This window comes from Octopus sinensis, linkage group LG5 (genome assembly GCF_006345805.1).
Source record: "Octopus sinensis linkage group LG5, ASM634580v1, whole genome shotgun sequence".
Lineage (NCBI taxonomy): Eukaryota > Metazoa > Mollusca > Cephalopoda > Octopoda > Octopodidae > Octopus > Octopus sinensis.
The window spans coordinates 99,332,258-99,355,963 of record NC_043001.1 but is presented as its reverse complement, the minus strand read 5'-3'; the positions used below and the strand labels follow the sequence as shown (position 1 = coordinate 99,355,963).

The window sequence follows — 23,706 nt, the reverse complement described above, 5'->3', positions numbered from 1 at the left end:
TCAGGGTATTTTATACACAGCTCTATTTGCTCTGCCAGCCACCACTCCTGTATATGTGGTTCAATCTGAAAGTACTATTTGGCTCAAAACACACTGTTCAGCCAGTAACCATTTAGCCAAAGCTGGGGTGGTTAAAACAAATAGGGGAATAAGTACTTCCATTACCCTTTTTTAAGGATAGCAGGGTACAGAAACTGAAACTGTAATATAAAAATCACAAGCACTCACATTTATTTGAAGTCTCCCAATTTTACCTTCAAAATAAAACATTTTCTATTTCCCTTATCTATAGCAAAATCACATTAATCAAGTCAGAGGAATAAATAATATTTTTTTTCTCTTTTTTATCAGGATATATCAAAACATTTACAGGTCATTATTTAAACCTACACACGCACACACACACACAGACATTAATTTAGTCAAGTATTTATTTTTAGATTCTTATTCTAATACAACAAAAGTCCGCCCACACAAACTATCATATGCCTTTAAATATACAATACAGCTAAGAGCCACATATATCAGCAAATTGTTAAACAGCGTATCAATTTAATAAAGACTAGACATGTCCATGCCTCTTGTATCTCATGTAAAATTGAGAAATAAGAACACTTAAATCAGATTAATGTTATTAAATACTTCTGCTCAGTTGTGCTCAAAAGAAACCCAAAGCATGAACCACGACAAAGATTTAAGATAAAGCCAAAGCATGAACCACGACAAAGATTTAAGATAAAGCCAAAGCATGAATCATGACAAAAAGTTAAGATAAAGTCAAAGCTCTAGCAAATAACACATTTCCTTCTGCTCTTGAGAGTGTGCAGTGTACTCTGCCTTACAGTGATTGACTATGTGGAAAATGATATTGTTGTCAGAATATTTATTTTGCCATCTCAGCTGTTTTGAGATCAGAGACAGTGGGGGTTGCATTAAAGAAAAGCAAGATGGGCTCAGTTTATATGCAAAGTGGTTCTCAGCTCAAAAGGCAATTTCTATTTAATTCTTGACCCAATAATCATAGGATTTAAAATACCCTCAAATAGCTTCCTACTGTATCTAAATTGAAAACCACACCCATGAAGATATATCAATTTCAGAAACTTGTGAAAGATAGAGATTGCAATGATAGCAGGTAACAGATGTGACAGTTATTGAAGGATCATAATCAATGTTTTCTGAGATATGAATGTAAACAAACAAATAAAAGAAAATGTCAATAACTGGTGTGAACGAAACTGTAGAGCTTTGGATTAAATAGTGTATGATATTTTGTTATATCCCTTTGTGTGTTCTGAGTTCCAATCTCACTAGAGTTGACCTTACTGTTTATCTTTTAGATGAATAAATATCAAACAGGTATTATATAAAGCTGCCATTGGTCATGATGATCATGTTCCTGCACATGCAGGTGTCCATGCACTTGAGTTTTCCCTCTCTATGCCACTGATGTCTATTTATCCTAACATTGCAGACCACAAAGAGCCATAACAGATACTGCAAGACATCTTTCCCAACCTCTAGACAGTTTCACAATTCCATTGCCCTGTACTGATACTGAAAGGATGGAACGCAAAGTTGACCACAGTAGCATTTGAACTTAGACTGCATAGAGACGGAACAAACTCTACCAGGCATTCTACCCAATGCACTCACAGCCCTATCAATTTGACGCCTTCAGGCATTTAACATTGGTTTAATCACCTATAATCTTTTCTACATGGTTTCCTGGGGAAAATGTCAAGGAATTATTATAATTTTCATAATTTTAAAAGGAGATAGGTATCATCTTTTACTTGTTTCAGTCATTGTGCCATGGCCATGCTAAGGCATCACTTTGAAGGGTTTAGCTGAATAAATTGGCCCCAGTCCTTTTTTTTTTAGAGTAGTATTTTTTCTATTGGTCTCTCTTATTGAACCGCCAAGTTACAAGGATATAAACAGGCCAATACTAGTTGTCAAGTAGTGGTGGGGGACAAACACTAAGACAAACATAAATTCAGTTTCCATCTACCAAACTCATAAGGTTTTGATCAGCTCAAAGCTATAATAGAAGACACTTGTTCAAGGTGCCATGAACCTTGAGTCATGGGGGTAGGAAACAAACTTCTTACCACACAACCAAGTCAATGCCTATCATGTTCGATATAACATTATGCTTAAGTTCAAATCCCACCAGGGCAAATGTTACAATTTGTACCAGTAAGATGCTGATATGAATCACCAAAGCTATTTAATTTTCCTTGCATTAAGATTGATATTGACCAAAGTTTTCTCTTTTACTAAGTGCTACTAGTTATTAAAAACATAAAAATAATAAATGCACATCAAAATAATTTAACTAATAGCAAAATAGAGATAAGCTCTAAATAAGTTGAGGGCACAAGTAACATAGTTTTAACCCCAGTTGTAGCTATTTTACTTCACATTCTTTGTGTTCTTACAACCCTTTTTTTTTTTTACAAAAGAATGTAACATGTAACATAACTAACTAGGTGTACAGAAGCCTACGATTTCTTAAAGAAAAAAAAGTTACTAAACATTTAAAAAAAAATAAGGATAGCAAAAATATCATTCTTTAAATGTGTTTTCCATCTACAAAACTGGTCTTATGCTTAAGAAATGTCAATAAAAATATTCAGTTTTGCATATTAAGTGCTAAATGAATAAATAAAAAACCTAAAATGAACAGATTGTAGTGGTATGTTTTTCATTGACTGGAAGCAATAGACAGCAACATTTGGCAGCTAACAAATGGTATTTCAGAAACAGAATTGTTGCAGTTCATGAAACACGTGTGACTCACACTTAGGAATTCCTCCTTAAAAACTGATTGGAATGGTATGTGTTAGGGAAAGAGAAAGATCAATCAATATTTTCTAAAACAATACACAAAAACTAAAATTCTTCAAATTTATAAGTATTTATTCACCATTATTAAAACTTGAGAGTAAATTAATGAATGACTTTAACGACAATAGCAAAATGTAATAAACAGAAGCACATGTATTGATTATTAGCAGAAATATTCCTGGAATTTCCAATGGCAACTAAGTCCACAAACATTCATATAAAAGGGAAATAATTTAAAGAAAAAGGTGAAGGTTGATTACAAAGAGAATCCTTACTCAAATCCTCTTATACAATTATATTAATTGATTGAACAAAATATAAAAGATTGTTTAAAATAATTTTAATAAGTTTCTTATGAACAGAATTTATAATCTTGTTTTGATTGTTTGCTACAGACATTACTTTTCAATTATATATCTAATGCTTTTGCGAAATGGAATCTGTTCCATCTGCGAAATTCATAGCTGTCATCTCTTTAGATCCTTTACATGGTCACTTGACCACACTACCATCTAAAAAAAAAAACAACAAAAAACAAAAAAAAAACGCACCCACTAGACAATGTAGTTCTGAAAATATTAAAAGATGGATTGGTGATGTCTGAAATGCCTTTCAGGACAAACTTGGGTTTAAACAACAACCACAGTCTTGAAATAAAGATTTCTAGTAATTTTTTGTTATTTGACTCACGGTCACTTTGTAAGAATGATTCCAATGACTTACAAGTACTTATTTTATTTTTGAATGTTGAATTTGAAGCAGTTATATAATGGAAGAAACATTTAACCCTTTAACATTCAGATTATTCTTAGTTATGCTTATTTATTCATATTGTTTTGAATTAATCCATACATTATGTTGTCGCTTTGAGATTTCAATGATATAATTGTTTATTTTTACAATGACATAGTAGGGTATGTGTGAGAGGCTGGATCTGGCCAGTTTAGATGCTAAAAGGTTAAACCATGTTAAATGGTTCTTCCATTATATAAAATATAACATTCTTTTTCCGTTTATTTATTGAAGTGTGGCCTGTAGATTAGAAAGTGAATTTAACAATCACATATAAGGTGGCTAAAAGAACTCATCGATTGTTTTTAATCTTGGGTAAAAGGAAGGTATCTAATGCATTGGTTGTTAAATCATCTGTAAAAATTTATATTTGGGCATATAAATAATAACACCATAACTACTGTAGCACTGATTAATACAAACGCTTTGATTTATATTACTGGAATTCAAATATCACCTTTTTGCTATATTCATTACATAAAGTTGAACACAATCTGTCTAGCTGATCCAGAGATTGGTTTCACGATACAATAAATACTCTGAAAATCTGTTAGCTTATTTTCAGTGTTTCAGAAACTTGTGTACGATTAAGAAATTATCGAAACTACATAGAATAAAATAATTTTTTACACTGACATAAGGCGATCGATTTTCAGATATGGCTGTAACCAACTGAATCAGAACTTATGTAGTTGGTGCTTTTTTTTTTTATCAACACAAGAAGAGCAAAGACCACCAGCAAGATTTGAATTAAAAAACGAAGTGGCGTAGCTTCAATACCACAGCAATCAATAATTTTTATTGTTATACCACTCCACATACTTTTTATAACACTGGCACAAGACCGCAAATTTCTAAGTCATTTGACAAGTTCTTTTTCTTTTATCAACTCCCGAGAAAACGAAAAGCAAAGTTAACCCTATTTATAGTATTGACTGCTATCGATTGTGAATTCGTGAGTTCATTTCAATGGGGCACAGGCGACAAGGAAATTATATCAATTTTGAGAGAAGAGGGCTATTCGATTACAATGACCATGTTACTTGACTTCTTGACTGGTCTTCTTATTTTATCGACCATGGCAAGATGAAAGGAAATTGTGATATCGGTGGGGATATATATATATATGAGAATTTGACTTTCCTTCCATTCAAGAATGCTCGGGGGAAACACTGGGAACACCAGTCCGTGAGAAAGATTTATGATATCCGATGGGCTATGGAGTCTTGCAAATTAAGTATAAACGCAATATTCACATACCCCTAAAAATTAGTCTTTCAAATGTTAAAATATTAAAAACAAACAATAGAATTGTTTCTACTTCATTGAAAAAAATAATGAAAAAATCATTATTACAAGTAAGGGGATAAGATTACACAACAGTTGTTAAACCGGAGGAACAAGTTTATATACATATATACATATATGTATACACACACACGTACATAGATATAGATAGATGTGTGTAGGTGTATGCATATGTATGTATGATAATGCCATCCAAAATAAAACAGGAAAATCAACAAAGGGAAATTACCAAATTACATCATTTTATAAACTAAATAAGGAAAAGAAAGAGAGAAATAGCAGAAAAGCAAACAGGCCCCGAAACGGGGTGACCTGACATATATAAAAACTAAACAAGACCACAATCAACCACTAGCAATAAGTACATTTACTAAATGCTGTGCTACTATTTTAGCGCTCACTGCAGCATGCTTACTAAAATGTGATTAGCACGTCTGAGTTAAATAATCGTAATTGTAACAATGATAACGGTGGGGTTTTGGAGTAACCGTCGCTCGAAATAAAGATAAATAAAGGGATCTGGTCAAATTTCATCTAAACACTTGAAGTATTTCAACTTAGAAAGTTCTCTGGTAATTTTCTTTCATGTAAATAAATGCTTATGTTAATTAAAAAATTTGCCAGCAAAATCTTATAAAAATGACAATGTTCTAAAAGATGTAATGGTAAACACCATAACATGAAAACAAAAAAAATTTGAAACTCTTGAGGTGGTTGGAAGAAATTTAACAAGATCTGTATTCCGTTATATGAAACTCAGGAATACTTTTTAAAAGTGGTGGAGGAATTACTCTTTTTGGATCTGGTGAAATTTCTTCTAACCACTTAAAGTACTTCAAATTTTCGTCAGATTATAATAATTTTTTTTTTTAAATGTAGTTTTGTATGGCGATAACGAAAATTGTAACTTTATTAATTTCTAGAAAAAAAAATGAATGCGATTTTTGTCGTCAAATTCAGAAAAATATCAGGATGACCGGCAGGATGAACTTCGTATACTGGTAGAATGTGTCACATAAAACATCTTTTGGATCTTTTCACTTTGACCAGCAGATTTTAAAAATAATTCAAATTTTCTATATGCGTGTGTGTGTGTGTAAGTGCTCCATTCACATTTTTTTCTGCCCACGAGGTATGGGACAGTTTTTAAAATGTCAAGTATTGCGGGATCAGTTTTAACTTTCAATATTTGGTGATCTATAACAATAAATACCAGGGCCTACAGAAGTTAATTTTATCGAACGAGTATAGTATAGTATTATACGAGTATAGTATTATAGTATTATGCTGATGTTAACAAATCATTATTAGAATACTACGCAGCTACTTCTGTTATTTTCTACAACTGTTATAAGTTACTTGGTTTATTAAGTTGGAGTTAGAAAATAGAGTCACGAAGTTTTAGCAAAATAAACATTCCTCAAGTTATAACGCGAAACATTTTCTAAATACAGTATATCTTTTTAAACGCGAAAGTGACAACGAAATAACGATTGGCAATTTTATATCTGATTTTTTATTCTATGGTCGAACGACAAATACTAGTTTACACTTTCAACCGGTTTCTTGCCTAGATACATACATACGAAGCCAATGAATATATTTATTAGTCGTTAAAAAGTGAAAAAACGTGATGACATCGAATCCATCTCCTATAAATCAGTACAGTAATTTTGTAACCATAATGATACATCACTCACCAACCACCACGAGAGTGACTAACTATAATAACGAGCCATCGACAGAGCCTGTTGTAGTAACTTGGATATGGAAAATCTTTTTAGCACCAGGATGAATGACAAGTACACAAGAACCGGTACGATTGCATTTATATTCAAGAAAAAAATCATATATTTTAGGTCCGAAACCTATATTTAAAACACTATTTCAGTCTCAAGGACTAAACCAGTAAGATATTTTGGTCAATATAAAGATCTTCACCTGTGAACAAAAAATAAATAAATAAATAAACCAGTCTATAGGCGCAGGAGTGGCTGTGTGGTAAGTAGCTTGCTAAACAACCACATGGTTCCGGGTTCAGTCTCACTGCGTGGCACCTTGGGCAAGTGTCTTCTACTATGGCTGCGGGCCGACCAATGCCTTGTGAGTGGATTTGGTAGACAGAAACTGAAAGAAGCCTGTCGTATATATGTGTACATATATGTGTGTGTTTGTCCCCCTAGCATTGCTTGACAACCGGTGCTGGTGTGTTTACGTCCCCGTCACTTAGCGGTTCGGCAAAATAGACCGATAGAATAAGTACTGGGCTTACAAAGAATAAGTCCCGGGGTCGATTTGCTCGACTAAAGGTGGTGCTCCAGCATGGCCACAGTCAAATGACTGAAACAAGTAGAAGAGTAAAGTCTGCTTGGTGTTAAGTATGTAGAAAACGAGTATGAAAAAAAAAAATTGCGCTAACAACCCGGGAAGAGGATTTTCGGTAAATTCACAAGATCCGATTTTTCTGTCATAACTTTCGGTAAAATGGATATATATATGTATACATATTTTTTTTTTTTACAGAATCCCACATTTTCGGTTATGGAGGATCCGATTGTGGGGGAAAAAAAACCCCTCAAAAATCGCATTTTCAAAATTTGAATTTCTGTTTATTTTTTCTATATTCTTAATCTCCGTAGTTTCCCATGTAGATTGATAGAAAAAAAATCCAAAAAGTTTTTAAAAAGTTTAAAAAAAACCCACTTTACTTTCACATGAATTACTTTGTCATATTACTGTAGGAAATTACTCTGAAAGAAATCTTTGTAGGAAAGTGAGTAGATTGATTGCATTATGTTATCGCAGTTTTGTGAGATTTGGCTGTTATTTCTAGCATGTGGCTAGCCTACTTGAAGACTGTGGGTATATATATATATTCGTTGAAAAATTGAAATTTTCCAAATAAGTTTTCTTTTCAGAATTGTAATCTTCGTATTTTTCTACGAATTTAGCAAAAACAAAAACAAAAAAAACGGAAAAGTGGAAAATGAAAGGGGTGAAGGGGAGGGGTGGGAATTGAAATTTTGAAAATGCGATTTTTGAAATTTTTTTTTTCAGAATCGGATCCGCCATAACAAAATAAACCCCAAAAAACTGAGAATCCCTAAAAAGAATCAATATATATCCATTTTACACTAAGTTATGACGAAAAAATCGGATCTAGTGAATTTTTCGTTAGCGCAATTTTTTTTTTTCATATTCTTTTTCTACACACTTGTTAACACCCAACAGGCTAGTTTATTATTATTTTTTTTGTTCCCGGGTGAAGATCTTTATAATAACCGATATTTTATATCAATATGGTTTTAAAGACTTCGACAGCGAACAGTTTCACTTTTTAATTAGACCGACAATATTACATAACACGGTTCGAAATATCAAAAAAAAACAAAGCTATGTATGATGTCGATATGATTCATACATCTACTTTATACCACCACAGACATGTCTAGTGAAAGTTTTTCACCGAGCTAAATGGGAATAACTACAAATGTGTATCCCGACCACGACTTTCTTTCTGGAAGACGAAAAGAAGAGTTTCGAAATTCCCCTCATATGCCCGGAAAAAGTTTTCGCAGGAAATCCCGATATTTACATCACGATTTATTTCCTCATAACTTTCTAAACACTGGATATTTTAAAATAAAATATTCTACAGTTACGTTTCAAACGGTGTAGATTACAATTATGTCGGAATTTGATGTGAATAAATATTAGCAGATGGGGCCGGAGAATGTTGATATAATACATTATCTGAAACGTATTTGCTGAAAATTTTCGTTAAAAAATAACCATTTTTCATAAAGTTATGAGGAAATAAAGCTGGGGAAGACGTACACATCTGGAGTTATGTCGCTTGGTGCTAGTTTAAGATTTTAGAACGATTCTATTGGAGTTGCAAGCAACATCAGCGTTTTCTAAACTAAGTGGTTGTTGAATATAAAATAGGAGATAATACGTCAGTACATATCTTGATAAGCAACTTAGACGACGAACCAATTAAGCTGTGGTTGAGAGTATTATTTATTATATATAACTATAAGGTACTAATCTATCAGTGGACAGAAGACTGATGTTTATTTTTCTCTGATGAAAATCTAACACGACCAGAAACTAGCCAGATCGATTCCATTTTTCCTAACAACGGACAACTAAAACTTGTACGGTTGGAAGATGCCCAGTGGCCCCAAGTGTCGAAGGGTCTTGGAAAGTTACAATACTATCAGGTCAATTATAAAAAAAAAAACGTGTATATTACAGTGATATATTTATATATCTGGTGATAATTGTAAGCGACTCTCAAAGTAAACGATAGATTTTGAAGAAATTAAGAATTCCACAAAATTTATTTCCACGTTTAACAGGGAAATCAAATCTTTGTTTACCGTAAAAGGGACAGCTGTAGGCGTTTCGATCTTACTGAGTATCAACTATGTAGTATACTCAAGCCTGCTTTAATAAATTAAAAATTTTATTCCTTTTGCTTGGATATTTGGCCCGGATAATTTGCATATGAATGAACGAAGGGAAATAACTCGCGTCAACCAGTGGCATGGATTCATCAGATAAGATGAGAAATGTACTGAATGAAATTTCCTCAGAGAGAGAGAGAGAGAGAGAGAGATTATTAGAGAAACTAAAAGTAAAGAGATAATGATCTTTGCAAAGAAAGGAACAGCTATAAAGTTTTCAGACTTATGAACCTTATCAGCATTGTACAATTCATTTATATTGGCTTTCATTAATTGTGCGAATTATACTGGTCAAAATTCTTCCTTATCTTAACTTACTATATATTAAAACTACTGTTAGTTGATCACAGCAGTATTGAGTAGATTAAACTGACGAAGTCTTATCTAACCGAAATATGTCCCTTGTCTGTATATAATAACTAAATTTCCCCCATAAGCATGTAAATTATGTGCAACTGATTCTTAATTTCGACATATTCTCCTGTTTGACAGGTAGTAAGAATTACTGCTAGAGTTTTGTTTGCTGACACTGAGAAGTTTCAATTAACTGAGATTTTTGCCTGTCATTCAGTACATCATTAACCCATACTTGACAAAAAAATACTAAAATATATATATTCTACTTAATGTCTTTTTTTTAAGCTTGGATTTTGTTAACATGTCCCTCTTTTATTTTTTAGCCCCCACCCCCTTTTTTCTGCAAGAAAAAGACGCTATTATGATTATGGTTTTGAATACATCCAAGATCAGAATATGCAAAATAAATAATAGAAAAAAAAAAAAGAGGAAAAAATTTTTAAGATTTTTTAAAAACAATATAAAAATTATATACAAAAATAAGAATGTATTCAATAATGAAAGCAAGTACTGCATCAACTAATAAAAATTTTTAAATAAATAGCCTTTTAAATTTTCTAAGTGAGGATGAGAGTAAAATTTCAAATGCAAACATATTCATTTTTACCTTTCAAATGCAAACGAAATATATCTATATACAAAATAAAAGGTACTTTATATAAATATATATTTGCAATCGCATACATGGTAGAAGGGAGTTTCTGATTAGAAACAAAAAAATTTACTGATTTTGGAATCAATGCCTGGATGAACAAGTGATTCCAAACGTACGTGTGTGAGAGTATATGTGTGTGTGTGTGTATGAATGAAGCAGAGTGGAAGGGGGGGAGAGTATGTAAATGATCACTTTGACTTAACCTAGAATTTTCCGATTAAAGATCCACAAGAAAATATCTCCCATACACATTGATAGTTCCACACTCAGTGTATGTATATAAAAGACAGATTATATTCCTAGTGATTGCCTATGTATAACAATCGTTATAAAGGATTAATAAATTTATAATATAGAAACTTTGGAAATCGGCAAAGAGAGAAAATTGGAGATTTAATTTACTAAATTAAAAATAATAACACAGTGAAAGCAAAATAAATAAGGAAAACCGAAAGGTGAATATCAAAATGTAGCCATGAGTAATATTTTAAAAACGATAAAAGACTAAAATTTCGAAGCACTAGATCTATTTTAAGTATTTTAAAGGGAATTTTGGCAGAGATTGCCGAATTTTTGACTTTCATGCGTTTGCAAATAGCAGCAATTGTTTAGCATCCCGTCAACCTTGATAGAACAGTCCAAGGATCAAAGGCATTCCGATCGTGTTCATAGAGTATATTGGACCAGATAGGTATCTTTTTTTTTTTTTTTTTTTAAAGATGGTCGTATGTAACCTGAGGGAAATGTGGCTGCTATTTAAAGCAAGTCGAACGACCACAGTATGAAGAGATTCCTAATGTGAGCACCAAAATGTACACAGATGCATGCATAAAAAATGCACACATCTGATGCGTGCACGGGACATTGGCAAGGTCGTACACTGCAAAAGTGATGGCTATGGATCAAATCTAGCTTGCATAAGACAAAACAGACATACATGTATACATACAGACACATGCAACCAAACACTAAATAGAAATCGATTGAAACCATTATTTTTTTTTTCTTATTTATTGGTGAATGAGGTTTATACCAAAATACAATTTTAAAATGAAACCACAGAACTATAAAATTGAGTGAAGAGGGAGGAATGCCATGATCCTTGTTATCAAGCGTATCTAAAAAGCAACAAATACTATCGCACTTACCTAGATTCTAGCAAATTAAACGAGAAGCTAAAAAGAACGTGCATGCAAACACAAACACAAAATATACGTACAAAGAACACTAATAACTTATACAATCAAGCTTAAATCTAAAAAATTTTCGTCATAAGAAAAACAGTAATCAATCACATTTCGGTTACAGCAAGATTATATATATATATATATATATATATATATATATATACATACATACACACATACACACGCGCGGGTTTTCCAGCTTACCTTTTCCTCGGAGAGCTCTGTGACTTAATATAACCTCGATTCTTAAGAATTGGCGTCTGCATATTTCTAACGGAAATCTCTAATATATGATAGATGATGATGTAAAACAGTCGCTGATTGATATTTCAAATAAGACACCGGGACGGTCTTAGTAGAGAGAGGAGCCATATGCTACAACGTTGAGATGAAAAATATGGACTAAGCCGTCGCCGAATGAAGTCGATGCGTCTGACAACACACAGACACTGATATATGGGCATGTATATAAAATTAACTGGAAAAAAAAAAATTAAAAACAAACAAAAACCTAACGATACTTCCTATTGGTTAGCAGTAGATAACTGCAACCAGTGAGTAAACCCGAAATATCTGGATTTGAGTTGTTTTTTCCCCTCCCCTCCCTCCATCGCCGCGTACAAACGGTTTGAATTTGTGTGTAGTAGGTGAGCTGGCGCACTAAAAATAGTTTGTAATTATTAGAAACCTCATACTACTACTAGATTACACACATACGCAGATACAGTTCGGGGGATACCTGTAACATTAAAGTAACAGCAGCAGTGGCAATAATACGAAGTGGAAAACGGTTATGTTTATTTGGAGGAATATCAAGGGCACATGTACGCTTTTACGTAACCAGTTGAATTTTGTCACACTTAGCTTCTGAAACGAATTTCTCTTTACTTCTGCAACTTCATCACTCAATAATGTGGGGTCCGTGAGTTTATAAAGAATATCAAACCTACATTTACACAAAAGAAAGACCTGTGTCTCTTATATGACAAACATTACCGAGTAATTAAGCAGTAGAAGTAAAAAAAAAAAAAAAAAAAAATTCTAGCTGTGCGATTCAATACATTTAAATAACAATTGTCATAATATTCGCCCAGAAACAAACTTCATTATTAAAATTGGGAAGAAATGGGGTTGTGTAGTGTTCATGCCCTCTTGAAGAAAATAAACAAGAAAAACAAATAGAAATAACTTCATCTAAGAATCGAAGCGCTAAGTGATTCTACGCTAAACTATTTCAAGCAATTAAGATCTTGTGTATGCGTGTGTAGCAAATAAATGTGCAAAAGATATTTTATATCCTTGTTAACTTAACCTTGAGACATGCATGCTTTTCATAAAAACCATAAGCATAAAACCGTAGTGATTCTTACTGATAATAAGAACTAGGTCACTATGCCTGAGTATTCTACTCTGGGTCGAAACATACCAAACAATAACGGTAAATATGTTGTTCTTGAAAAAAAACCCAAGTCGGCCCTGATTAAATTGAGAGCCACCCGGGTTATAATTTTTTTTTGTTTTTTTTTCTAGGCATGTTAGTATGTCTTTCCTTTTTTTAAAACAAGGTGTTTGATTGGGCTCAAGCAAGCAGATGGACGAATTACTTAGAGACTCCCTCATCGACTCGAAGAAATACGTACACATGCATGTATGCGCGTATATAATTAGCATGCACTTCATTTTTATTTTATTTTGTTTTGTGTCAGGTGTACATGTGTATATAGATGGAGAGCGAAATGAACAATCAAGTGTATAAGGTATGCCCAGGAGTTCAAATCCCGTTTGTTTACCTGAGCTCATTTAGCTGTCAGGAACAATTATCAGGGCTAAGCACTCACTGGTTGATAACACTGACTACAAAAGCGGAAGAATTTCTCAGTCGCACCAATGCGTGCATGAACACAATTCTAATTTTAAATTATTTTAGGTATCAAAGTGTTTATCCATGTCTGTCAAGTGTCAGATAGTGCGTCTCCAGCACGAAAACAGACAAAGAAACTGAGAGAGGGAGGGAAAGCGACAGGAGCGGGGTGGAGGAAGGAAGGGGACTGGTTAGAAGCATTCGTTTCTACAGGTAGGTAAAATGTCAATAACGCCGCAGTGAAATATGCTGAAGACCTTTTGTGAAGCAGCGTTAGCTTTTGCTATTATTTAGCCCAGGTAGATACCGATCGAGCAGACCTAATGACCATAAGCTTTCCAGCAATGACCTTCTCGTCATTAAAAAAAAATTTTTTTATCATGCATCTAATACCACAATTTCCAATCTAATGCTACATATAATTTTTAAGTCAGTAGAGCATAAGTGAAAGGAAATTTTGTCGCTATATCTAACAGGTCAAACGACCGGCTAGAGGCTCCCTTGATAGCTCCCATATTTTAGTTACCAGATGTGATAGAGTGCAGAAAACAGCAGCAGCAGCTTATTGCTCATATAGCTGCAAAAATAATAGAATTCCTGTTTGCTAAATGCAGTAACGAAACGTAATGCTGGCTGTTGCAGCCTGGACAAACAGCATTCATTAACATTTAGCAGTAACGGTTTTATCAAGCAGTCAGTTACAGTAGTAGTGGTACTAAGACCGTTGAGTAAATGAAAGGGAAGTACTCGATTCAGTTTTCGACTGATTATAGTCTCAACTCTTTTCGAATGCATCGTTTTGATGTCAATGGAAATTTATGGACGCTCTTAAGATTGCATTTCTTCCTCTCGTTAATCGAATAGACATACATACACAAGTGAATATAGCTGGCTTCGTAGAACCAAGCAGAATACAAACGTTTGACGTACCATCTGTGTGTTAAGCATTTTTGAAAAGAATTTTTAGTGTTGTCACAACCATATGACAACACTAACCAAAATACTGCATGACGTCCGCAAAAGAATTTCTTCACTGAAATTTCCCTCTTAGCCGGGGAAAGAAAACAAATCTAGCGGAAATTTTAGCGACACTCAAAGGAAAAAAGAAAGATATTTCAACAGATTGAAATTCAATCTTCCAAAATTAATTTACACGTTTAGAAGAAAATCTGATCATTGTCTGGAAGCAACAGACAACTATGATTACAGTTCGATTTATTAGACCTCATTAAACAGAGAACAGTATGTTTAAACTTGATTGATCAACTGCATCTGGTGGCGAGCAGGGCCATCTTAAAGCATGGGCACACTGGGTAATTGCCCAGGGCTTCACGGGTCTAGCAACCCAATTGTGGCTTGCAGTCAATAAAAACATACTACAGGGCCTAGGGCGTTGATTTACTATGAAAGTGCTATGGTGAGGTTTCAGGAATTTTGAGAAGTATGAAATTAAGCGTAAATTATTACTCTTTGGTCCACTCTTGTAAGAGCCTCCAGTTATGCAAGTAGCAAATGGTTCAGTGGTTAAGGCATAGGACTCTGAAGAAAGCTGGCCCTTTGACATGTATTACCCAGATCCACTGATATATGGATATTCTTTGAGGTCACGTGAACTAGTAACCTTGGATTAAGGTCAAATAGGCTCTGTGCCTCAAGAGTAAGCTTAGCAGAGCAGGAATTTAGTAAACTTTAAATCGGGCATGGGCAATCTTTCTTGGATAGTAAGCTGCATGAAACATGGTTCATCGTGAGGTTGCACTACTTTAAAAAATGTAAGGTAATTTTTCGATGGTGTGCCATTCAGAAAATCCCACAGGCTGCAGTTTGCTCATGACAGTTGTAAATAAAACAGCAGACGGCAACAGGAAACAATTGCTGCATCTTTCGAAAGGAAAATCATGAACCTTCACTTTCTGTTGTAAAATGGAGATGGTAAATTTTAATTTTTTTTTAAGCGAGTTAAGGGAAATAACCCATTTGCATGCAATTGGATAAAAATGCTAAGGGGTGATGTACTGAATGCTATAGGCAAAAGAATTGTAAATTAAGGTTCAGACTTTTCTGTTCAAGTGGAACATTAACCACTTGACCACTTGATTTTGAAGGTCTCAGAGGACCTGTTATAGGGCCAGGGGAACAACTTTTTCCAGAACAGACTGACAGAGAAAATGAAGTTTCAAATAGCAAAATCAGAGAGATGGAAGATAGAACTAATTTAGTTCCAAGTTTAAATTTCACTGGCATTAACTTCATCTCTTTTTGATCAATAAAATAAATACTAGGGTCAATTCAGTCTACTATACTACTCCTTCACAAATGTGCAGCCAAGTGCACATTAAATTATGTTACTGGTCAACAAACCCTATGATCAAGAACATTGTCATCACCATCACCACCTTGTTTTTTCAGGCAGTTTATCTCTGACTAAATTATGCAAGATGCTTCTACTTTTCGTTTTTGGATTTGGTTTGCAAGATTCTTTATATGAGTTCGAGTGTTGAAGCATATTCTGTTGTGTCTGAGGAGTCATTTTCTTTTTGTGCCTTATAATGTAACACACTCACCAGTAAAATTTCCACTTTTTTCTTCTCCCCAAGATTTTCGTTGCGTGTTGCAACCTTTTCAACAGTCAAGACTGTTGAAAAGGTTGCAAGACACAACGATAATTTTAGGGAAAAAAAAAGAAAAAAGTGGAAATTTTACCGGTGAGCGTGTTACATTATAAGGTACAAAAAGAAAATGGCTCTCTCCAGACACAACAGAATATGCTTCTACTTTTATTTCTTAAAATAGAATAGATTTGGCTGCTTCCATCGAATTGAGTTTGTGCTAGTTTCAATTTCTAATTGAAATTGTTTTATTTCAATCTTTCTGAATATATGTTCACCAACTCATAGAAATACATAACAAAAACAGAAATCCCTCTGGCCCTGTCAATTACTAACCTACTGCTTCACTCTAGCAGTCCAAAGGTAATGGAAACAAGCACCTGTCTACTTCTCATTTGGATGACCAGTACAGTTTCTGTAAATCATATCTACTGATCTCTGTTCTTGTACCTTCAGCATAAGCAAACCCTTAGATTCATGTCTGGCTTCAGCTACATTGCTCATGTATAGTCTTCATCTGTCTCATTTCTTGGATCAGAATTTTGGACTGCTCCATTACTCATTGGTTTCATGGGCCTCTATTCGATCTACACTTCATAAATTCTAATGTACCTCAAAGTTGAGCTGTGTATCCCACTCTTCCTTCTGAAGATTAATGGACTTTGCAGATGTGCTTAACACAAAAACTAATACCCATCATTCTTATTTTTGCAACAGGTGTCTCATCCATATACTTCCTAGATGTCTCATGCTGAACATATATTACTTTCATAAGAAGAGATCTTGAAAAAGACATGTTTCAAATAGTGACATAGCAAATTTGTAGATATGAATTTCTAGAAACTGTACTGGTCATTCAAAAGAGGAAGAGATTCAAGCTAATAAAAGAGGTACTTCTTTATACTACCTTTACATTACCTTTGGTCTGCTGAATGCAAAGCAGTAGGGCAGTAATTGGAAAGGCCTGAGAGGTTGCTGTTTTTAAGATGAGGGTCATATTGTTTTTTCTATGGGTTGGTGAGCATTGCATACTGAAAGACTGAAAATTTTATATAAATGATTTCAATTAGGAATTGAGTGACAGACTTAAATTGATGGAAGTGTATATCACCTTCTATAGCATTTCGCCCCTTACTATTTTCTACATTTTGCTTTCCCCAACTCCTGCATCATAGATCATCCATCACTCCCTGTATCCAGCCTTCAATCCTTCTCAGTCTTAAGTTGTTGCCTACCTTCCATCCTCTCATGTCTTGGTCCCTCCATACACTCTTGCAAGTACCCACTCCCCTAATTTCACTGTGCCACCTGGACTTGTAGTTTCTATTGATCACTTTCATTCTCTCCTAAAGGTAAGTAACCATGTAGCTCTTCTACAAGACTTTGCTTGCTCCTCCCTCCTCTCCTTCCTTCATACTTTAACTCCTTGTCTCACATAAATACTCCTCCTCCTGGTTCTGTAGTCTTGGAAGTTGCATGGTAACTTCAATAGTGCTGGTGGTATGAAAAAGCACATGGTACATGCTGTAAAGTGGTTGGTGTTAGGAAGGGCATCCAGCTGTAGAAACCATGCCAAAGCTGACACTTGGCACATCAAATCCATGTCAGTATGGAATACGGGTATCAAATGATAATGATGTGGCAAGTACTATAGCATGGCTTAGTTTTGGTTTGTTGAAGTAAAAAAAAAAAATAATTGTTTCTAAAATAGGCAGAAGGTCTGAAATTTGCAAGAGGGAAATAGTCAATTATATTGAACCTAGTTAGTTGATTACATTGACTCCAGTGCTCAACTTGTACTTATTTCATCGACTTTGAAAGGATGGAAGGCAAAGCTGACCATGGCAGAATTTGAACTCAGAACATAAAGATAGCCAAAATGCTTGGCAGCATTTTGTCTGGCATACTAATGATTCTGATAGCTTGCCATCTTAATAATAAAAATTATCCATTCTACTATAGGCATAAGGTCAGAAATTTTGGAGGAGGGGGCTAGTCGATTACAACGACCCCAGGAAGTAGGAATGTAAACATACACACACACACACACACACACACAACCTCTCACTTCATACATTGAGGTTCCACCTGGAAACATCATTATCTCTTTACAGCTACTACTGATTCATTTCTCTCTCCTAAATGTGAATAGCAATGTAGATCCCCTACAAGAACTTGCTCTGTCTCACCCACTTCTTTCATACCTTAACCCTCATCTACTAGCACAAAGTTCCTCCCCTTGGGATCTGTAGGGATGCAAGCTGCATAGTGACCTCACAATTGTTGGTGGCATGAGAAAAGCTCCCGGTACACAGTATAAAGTGGTTGGTGTTAGGAAGAGCATCCATCCATAGAAAGCATGACAAATCAGACATTAGAACATGCAGTCCTTGGAGCCATCCAACCCATGCCAGCATGGAATGTAGATGTTAAATGTTATTATGTATACATACATACAATGGGCTCCAAGCAGTTTTGTCTATCAGATTACTTATAAGACAATAGTAAAAGAGACACGAGCCACTCGATGAGATAGAACTTGAGACCACCTGGTAACAAAGTAAACCCTATATCCATACAACTATGTATCAACATTAAATAGATGGAGGAAAGATCAATATAGTTATCAATAGAGGTGGCAATGACCATAAAAAAAGCAATATTAAGTCACTAGGAGCATGAATAGAAATTTTCTGATCTATTTACAAAAAACGATATTTATCCCAACACACTTGCAAAATAGAATTAATTCTTTGCTTATTGCAATCAGATAGCCATCAATTGGTGATCACCAATATTGATTTCAACAATGTTTTTATAGTGTAGGATAGACTATCTCATGGTATTTGTTTCCAACTTTTTGCTCTTTGCATTCAAATTCAATCAAGGTTAATTTTGCTTGTCATCCTTTTAGGATCAATAAAAAGTACCCATACAAAGCAATGAATAAGCAGAACTGTAAGAACATCTATGTATTATTTGCTTCAGCTCTTTCTGCTCTATGTTAAAATCCTGCTGCAGGTATTTAGGTAATAGACTTAACCTATCACCTAGTTTAACATAAACACCTGGCACCTTGGGTGGCTTTGTAGAATCCACTCTGTTGTAAGCATTTGGGATATGTCTTCAATTTAAGCATATCTTACTTTTTCACAACAGTCTTGAAGGCCTTGAAAGAATCATGGGTATTGTTTACCCTCCTGATTAAAAGATTAACAAACAAATGTATTGACAGTAATTGAAATATTGCTTCAATCAGAAATCAAACATGTCCTGAAAACCTGTTTCTTTATCAAGATGTTACTAAATTATAGTGCTCACCACAGTCAGATTAAAGAGGAGGAGTAATAATATAGCTGGTCATAAATTTTAAATTAAAGAGATAAGCTTCTGCTTATATTAATGATTATTCAGCATTGTATAATTGTGTAACTGGTTTTAGGTATTTAAATATTGCTTCTTCTTGTTGTTATTAAGTAGTTCTTGTCAGTCAGCTTACCTCTTTTCTATTTATAGAACAGGCATAGGCTGATCAATATTTGACAGCAACCCAAATATATCAAAGTTTAATCTGATCTGGGACATCCCACAGTGTATTGTCAAGTATTGTGACTAGATATAAAGTATCAGTAAAGTAACAACCAGAGCATTTGTCTAAGCTGCTGTAACAAGTTAATAAGCATAGACTGAGTGCAAACAAAATATATATATATATATATATATATATATATACTTGTCATAGTTTTGCTCTTAAAGTCAATGCTGACCATATCTGATGGACAAATGCCCCACTGGGAGAGCAAGCATGCTGGATAGTGCAGACACCATAGTCGTCATTCATTGTTGAGGTGTAGAGTTCAAGTTCAAAGTTTCAGTGGGAATCTAAGTTAACATGTGGTCCCTGGTCACATGCATACACACTTTGGGGTAGTGTGATCCATAGTAGCTCATCTTGCCATTGATTATTGACCATTGCAGGGGATTTGCTGACAAAGTCACTGCTGATTATCAGAACAGATCAAAATGTTCCATCTCCATCACCTCTGACACCGGACTCTATTACTATGAAATTTACACCAGCAATGCTACAATGCCACCTTAAGAATAAACGTAACTATGCCTCTCCTGGTCTCGGTGTTACATACCTACTTCTCAAACGCAGTGGGTACTTTCTTCTGAACCAACTTTCACTATTCTTTCAATTCTGTCTTGACAATGGTGTTACTCCAGAGCAGTGGAAAACTGCCAGTGTTATCCCTCTGTTCAAAAACGGTGACCGCACATTGCCTGTCAACTATTGCCCCATTGGTCTTACTAGCTGCATTGCCAAACTGATGGAATCCTGTGTCAGAAAAACACTCTGAAACGTCTGGAAGTCTCACAGCCTCATCCAGCCGTCACAATTTGGATTTATTCTTAACTCCAGCTGCTGTAACCAACTCATCAAGTTTCTTGATGACATTACCTGAATCACTGATGGCGGCTCCTGGGTGGATGTTGCTTACCTGGACTTTGCTAAGGCTTTTAATTCTGTGATGCACAAAAGACTTATGGTGAAACTCTCGGTAATGGGTGTAAGAGATGATCTCTATAACTAGTTGAAGTCCTTCATTATCAGCCGAAAAGAGATTGTCACAGTTCTATGACAGCACTCTCCACCCTATGAGATGACATCTGGTGTACCACAAGGATCTGTTCTTGGCCCCCTTTTATTTGTTGCATATACTAATGACATAGATGCCAACTTAAAGAATGCCACAGTGCTGAAAAATGCAGATGACATCAAGCTGTACCTCGAAATAAAGAGGACAGATCCTGTACACTATAGATCTTTATTGCAATCAGACCTGGCCACAATGCAGCAATGTTTCATGGACTGGCAACTCAAGCTGGCTGTGGACAAATGTACCACCATGCATTTTGGGAGGAAAAACCCAGCGTCTACTTACCCACTCCACAACACTAATCTCAAAAAGTCTTCTTGTGAATGTGACTTGGGCATTATTGCCGACAGTGATTTGCATTGGATAAAACACATTGCTAAAATTGCCAAGAAGGCTGAAGGTGTCTTGGCATCACTTACCAAGTCCTTTGTGAGCCGCTCCCCAGCTATCTATCTGAGGCTTTATATAGCTATGGTCCAGCCTCACCTGGAATTTGCATCACCGGTCTAGAACCCTTATCTTGCCCAGGATATTAAACGATGATGATGATATTTTATATATATATATATATATATATATATATATAATATGTGACAATTAGTCGGTTGCCATAACAAAACTTGGAGTTTCAGATGTCAGGGAGGAAGTTTGTTCCAGCATCTTGTCACTTATTAAAACAAATGAAAATGCTATGAAAATGACCATTAAATAAAGGGAAATTACTATGAATATGACCGTTATTAAGACAAATAAAAGAGCTATGAGAATAACCATTACGTAAAGGGAAATTACCCGAATAGTGAGAAAGTAAAAATACTCAAAGGTAAACATACGCTCATAGAATCTGCGTATGCGCACATGTTCATACATACACATGCACGCACATACACCCACATGCATATATGCATATGCTCACTCACACTCACGTGAAACATACATTCACACCCACACACATGTACACATATACATACCCGTGCACACACATATATACCCATACATGCACATGCACAAATATGCAGGGTGAAAAGTAATGTACAGAAAGAATCTAAAAAGCAAGTTCTATCCGTGATCTTGGGAGGACCAAAAACTAAACAAATATTTAGCCATATATGGGCACAATCCAAAAAGTTCAATTCTTGAATTTAGGCATGTAGCGAGGTCTAAGCTGCTATTCCAGATGAGCCATCTTTCCATATCACAAAAACCAAACTTTCCACTGCCGTTGGTGTAAGACTTACACTTGGCTAAGATGTTCCAATGGATGTTATAGTTGACACCTTTTTCTTTTAAGAGCCATATATAACTGGATAATTTGGTTGTTTTTCTTTTTTCCCAATGTCTGAAGCTCAAGGTGTGATTGTTGATCCTGGCTTTGAAATTCCCCTCTGTGAGACCCATATATTTCTTTGACGAAACTATGTCCTTAGTGGTTGTAGAGTCTACGGTGGCTTCATAAATTATGGTTTTGGTCATGCAAGCTCCATTTAGCAGGCACAAATTTTTATCACTGCATGAACAGCTGGTTTCATTGTTGTTTTTGTGTATTGTGTGCAATCATATTTTAAAAATTAGTAGTTGAATTAAAACTAATTTTTAGGTTATGCCTATTGAAGAGCTTTCTGTAATTATGATTGATTGGAAAATGCCTACCTATAAGTGATAAGAAAAATTTAACTATATTAAAGGTCACGTTGGGGGAGTAAGTGGGTGTGAACCAGATAGTTTTCCTATTCCTATGTTTCCTTTTCTTTATTACTGGACTCGTAACAGGTATATAGGTTATTTCCTTGCTAAATCCACAATCTTTTAGAGCTTTATTATATATTGTGGCAACACTATTAAAAATGTTCCTATTAGAGGAGAGGCTAGAAATTCTCTTGCTAATGTTTTTAACTAAATTTTTAAACACTATGGGTGGATGGCAGGAACCTATATTAATATAACTAAGTCTATCGTTGGGCTTCCTGTAAGGTTTGTAAATACTTTTATTTAAATCTAAGGAAACAACTAGGAAATTGACAACCGTCAGGTTGGTATCTGTAGTTATGCTGAGACAAAGTTTTCATCATTTGGATAATGTCCTTTCTAAAACGATCTTGTGCTGGTCCATTGATATCTGTGGTTAAAGCTAGGGCATCAGCTTTGTAAATGGCGAAATATACACCAGGAAAAATCTTGCCCAATGTATCGAGTAGGAATAGTCCAATGAGATCACATATGCCTTCTCCATCATATGACTCCATGCTCACATCAAAAGTACCCATTGTATCGGTAGTCTTGACCCACACTGCGTTCTCACTGAAGAGTAAAGTCTTTCTAATATGGAAAATTATGTCCGTATCTTGTGTACTAATTTCTATAAATTCGCTTGCAAAGGTGAGGGCTTTAGCTAGCAGTTCCTTAGAGATAGAGGCATAGAAATCAACAATATATGTATGCATATATGTATGTATGTATGTATGTATGTATGTATGTATATATATATATATATATATATATATATTTTTTTTTTTGTACTTGTTTCAGTCATTTGACTGCGGCCATGCTGGAGCACCGCCTTTAGAGTGGTGAAAGAGTACAGCAGGGATCACCACCTCCTGCCGGAGCCTCGTGGAGCTTTTTTAGGTGTTTTTCGCTCAATAAACACACACAACGCCCGGTCTGGGAATCGAAACCACGATCCTCCGACCGCAAGTCCGCTGCCCTAACCACTAGGCCATATATATATATGAAATTTTGAATTTATTTCACAGACCTCCAGCACTACCTTTGTGGAACAACTGGTCTAAGAGAAACTAAGATAACTAAGGCCCTACTTCAGTCCATGAAGGTTAGGCACTAAGCTAGTCACCTGAGGCTGAATAGAAAGCTACAAAGAAAGGAACTTCTGATTACAGAAACTTCAAACAGTCAGAAGAATCACCAACACCTTGTGGAATCAGTGGTTC

General features: G+C 34.9%; 1 protein-coding gene across 6 annotated transcripts in view; it reads right to left on the bottom strand.

The window, feature by feature from the left end:
- The window catches only part of LOC115212367 (SUN domain-containing protein 1), a 103,070-nt gene that overhangs the window by 45,176 nt on the left and 34,188 nt on the right, over positions 1-23,706 (bottom strand). The window contains exon 1 of one of the 6 annotated variants that reach the window (XM_029781244.2): positions 11,829-12,185. The exons of 2 other annotated variants lie outside the window; for them this stretch is intronic. In XM_029781244.2, coding sequence (XP_029637104.1) covers positions 11,829-11,890 — 62 coding nt within the window. In that variant the 5' untranslated portion in view covers positions 11,891-12,185. Of the gene's footprint in view, positions 1-11,828; positions 12,186-23,706 lie in introns of those variants that run through there. 3 more of the 6 variants (XM_029781242.2, XM_029781243.2, XM_036502967.1) reach the window with 3 other exon arrangements.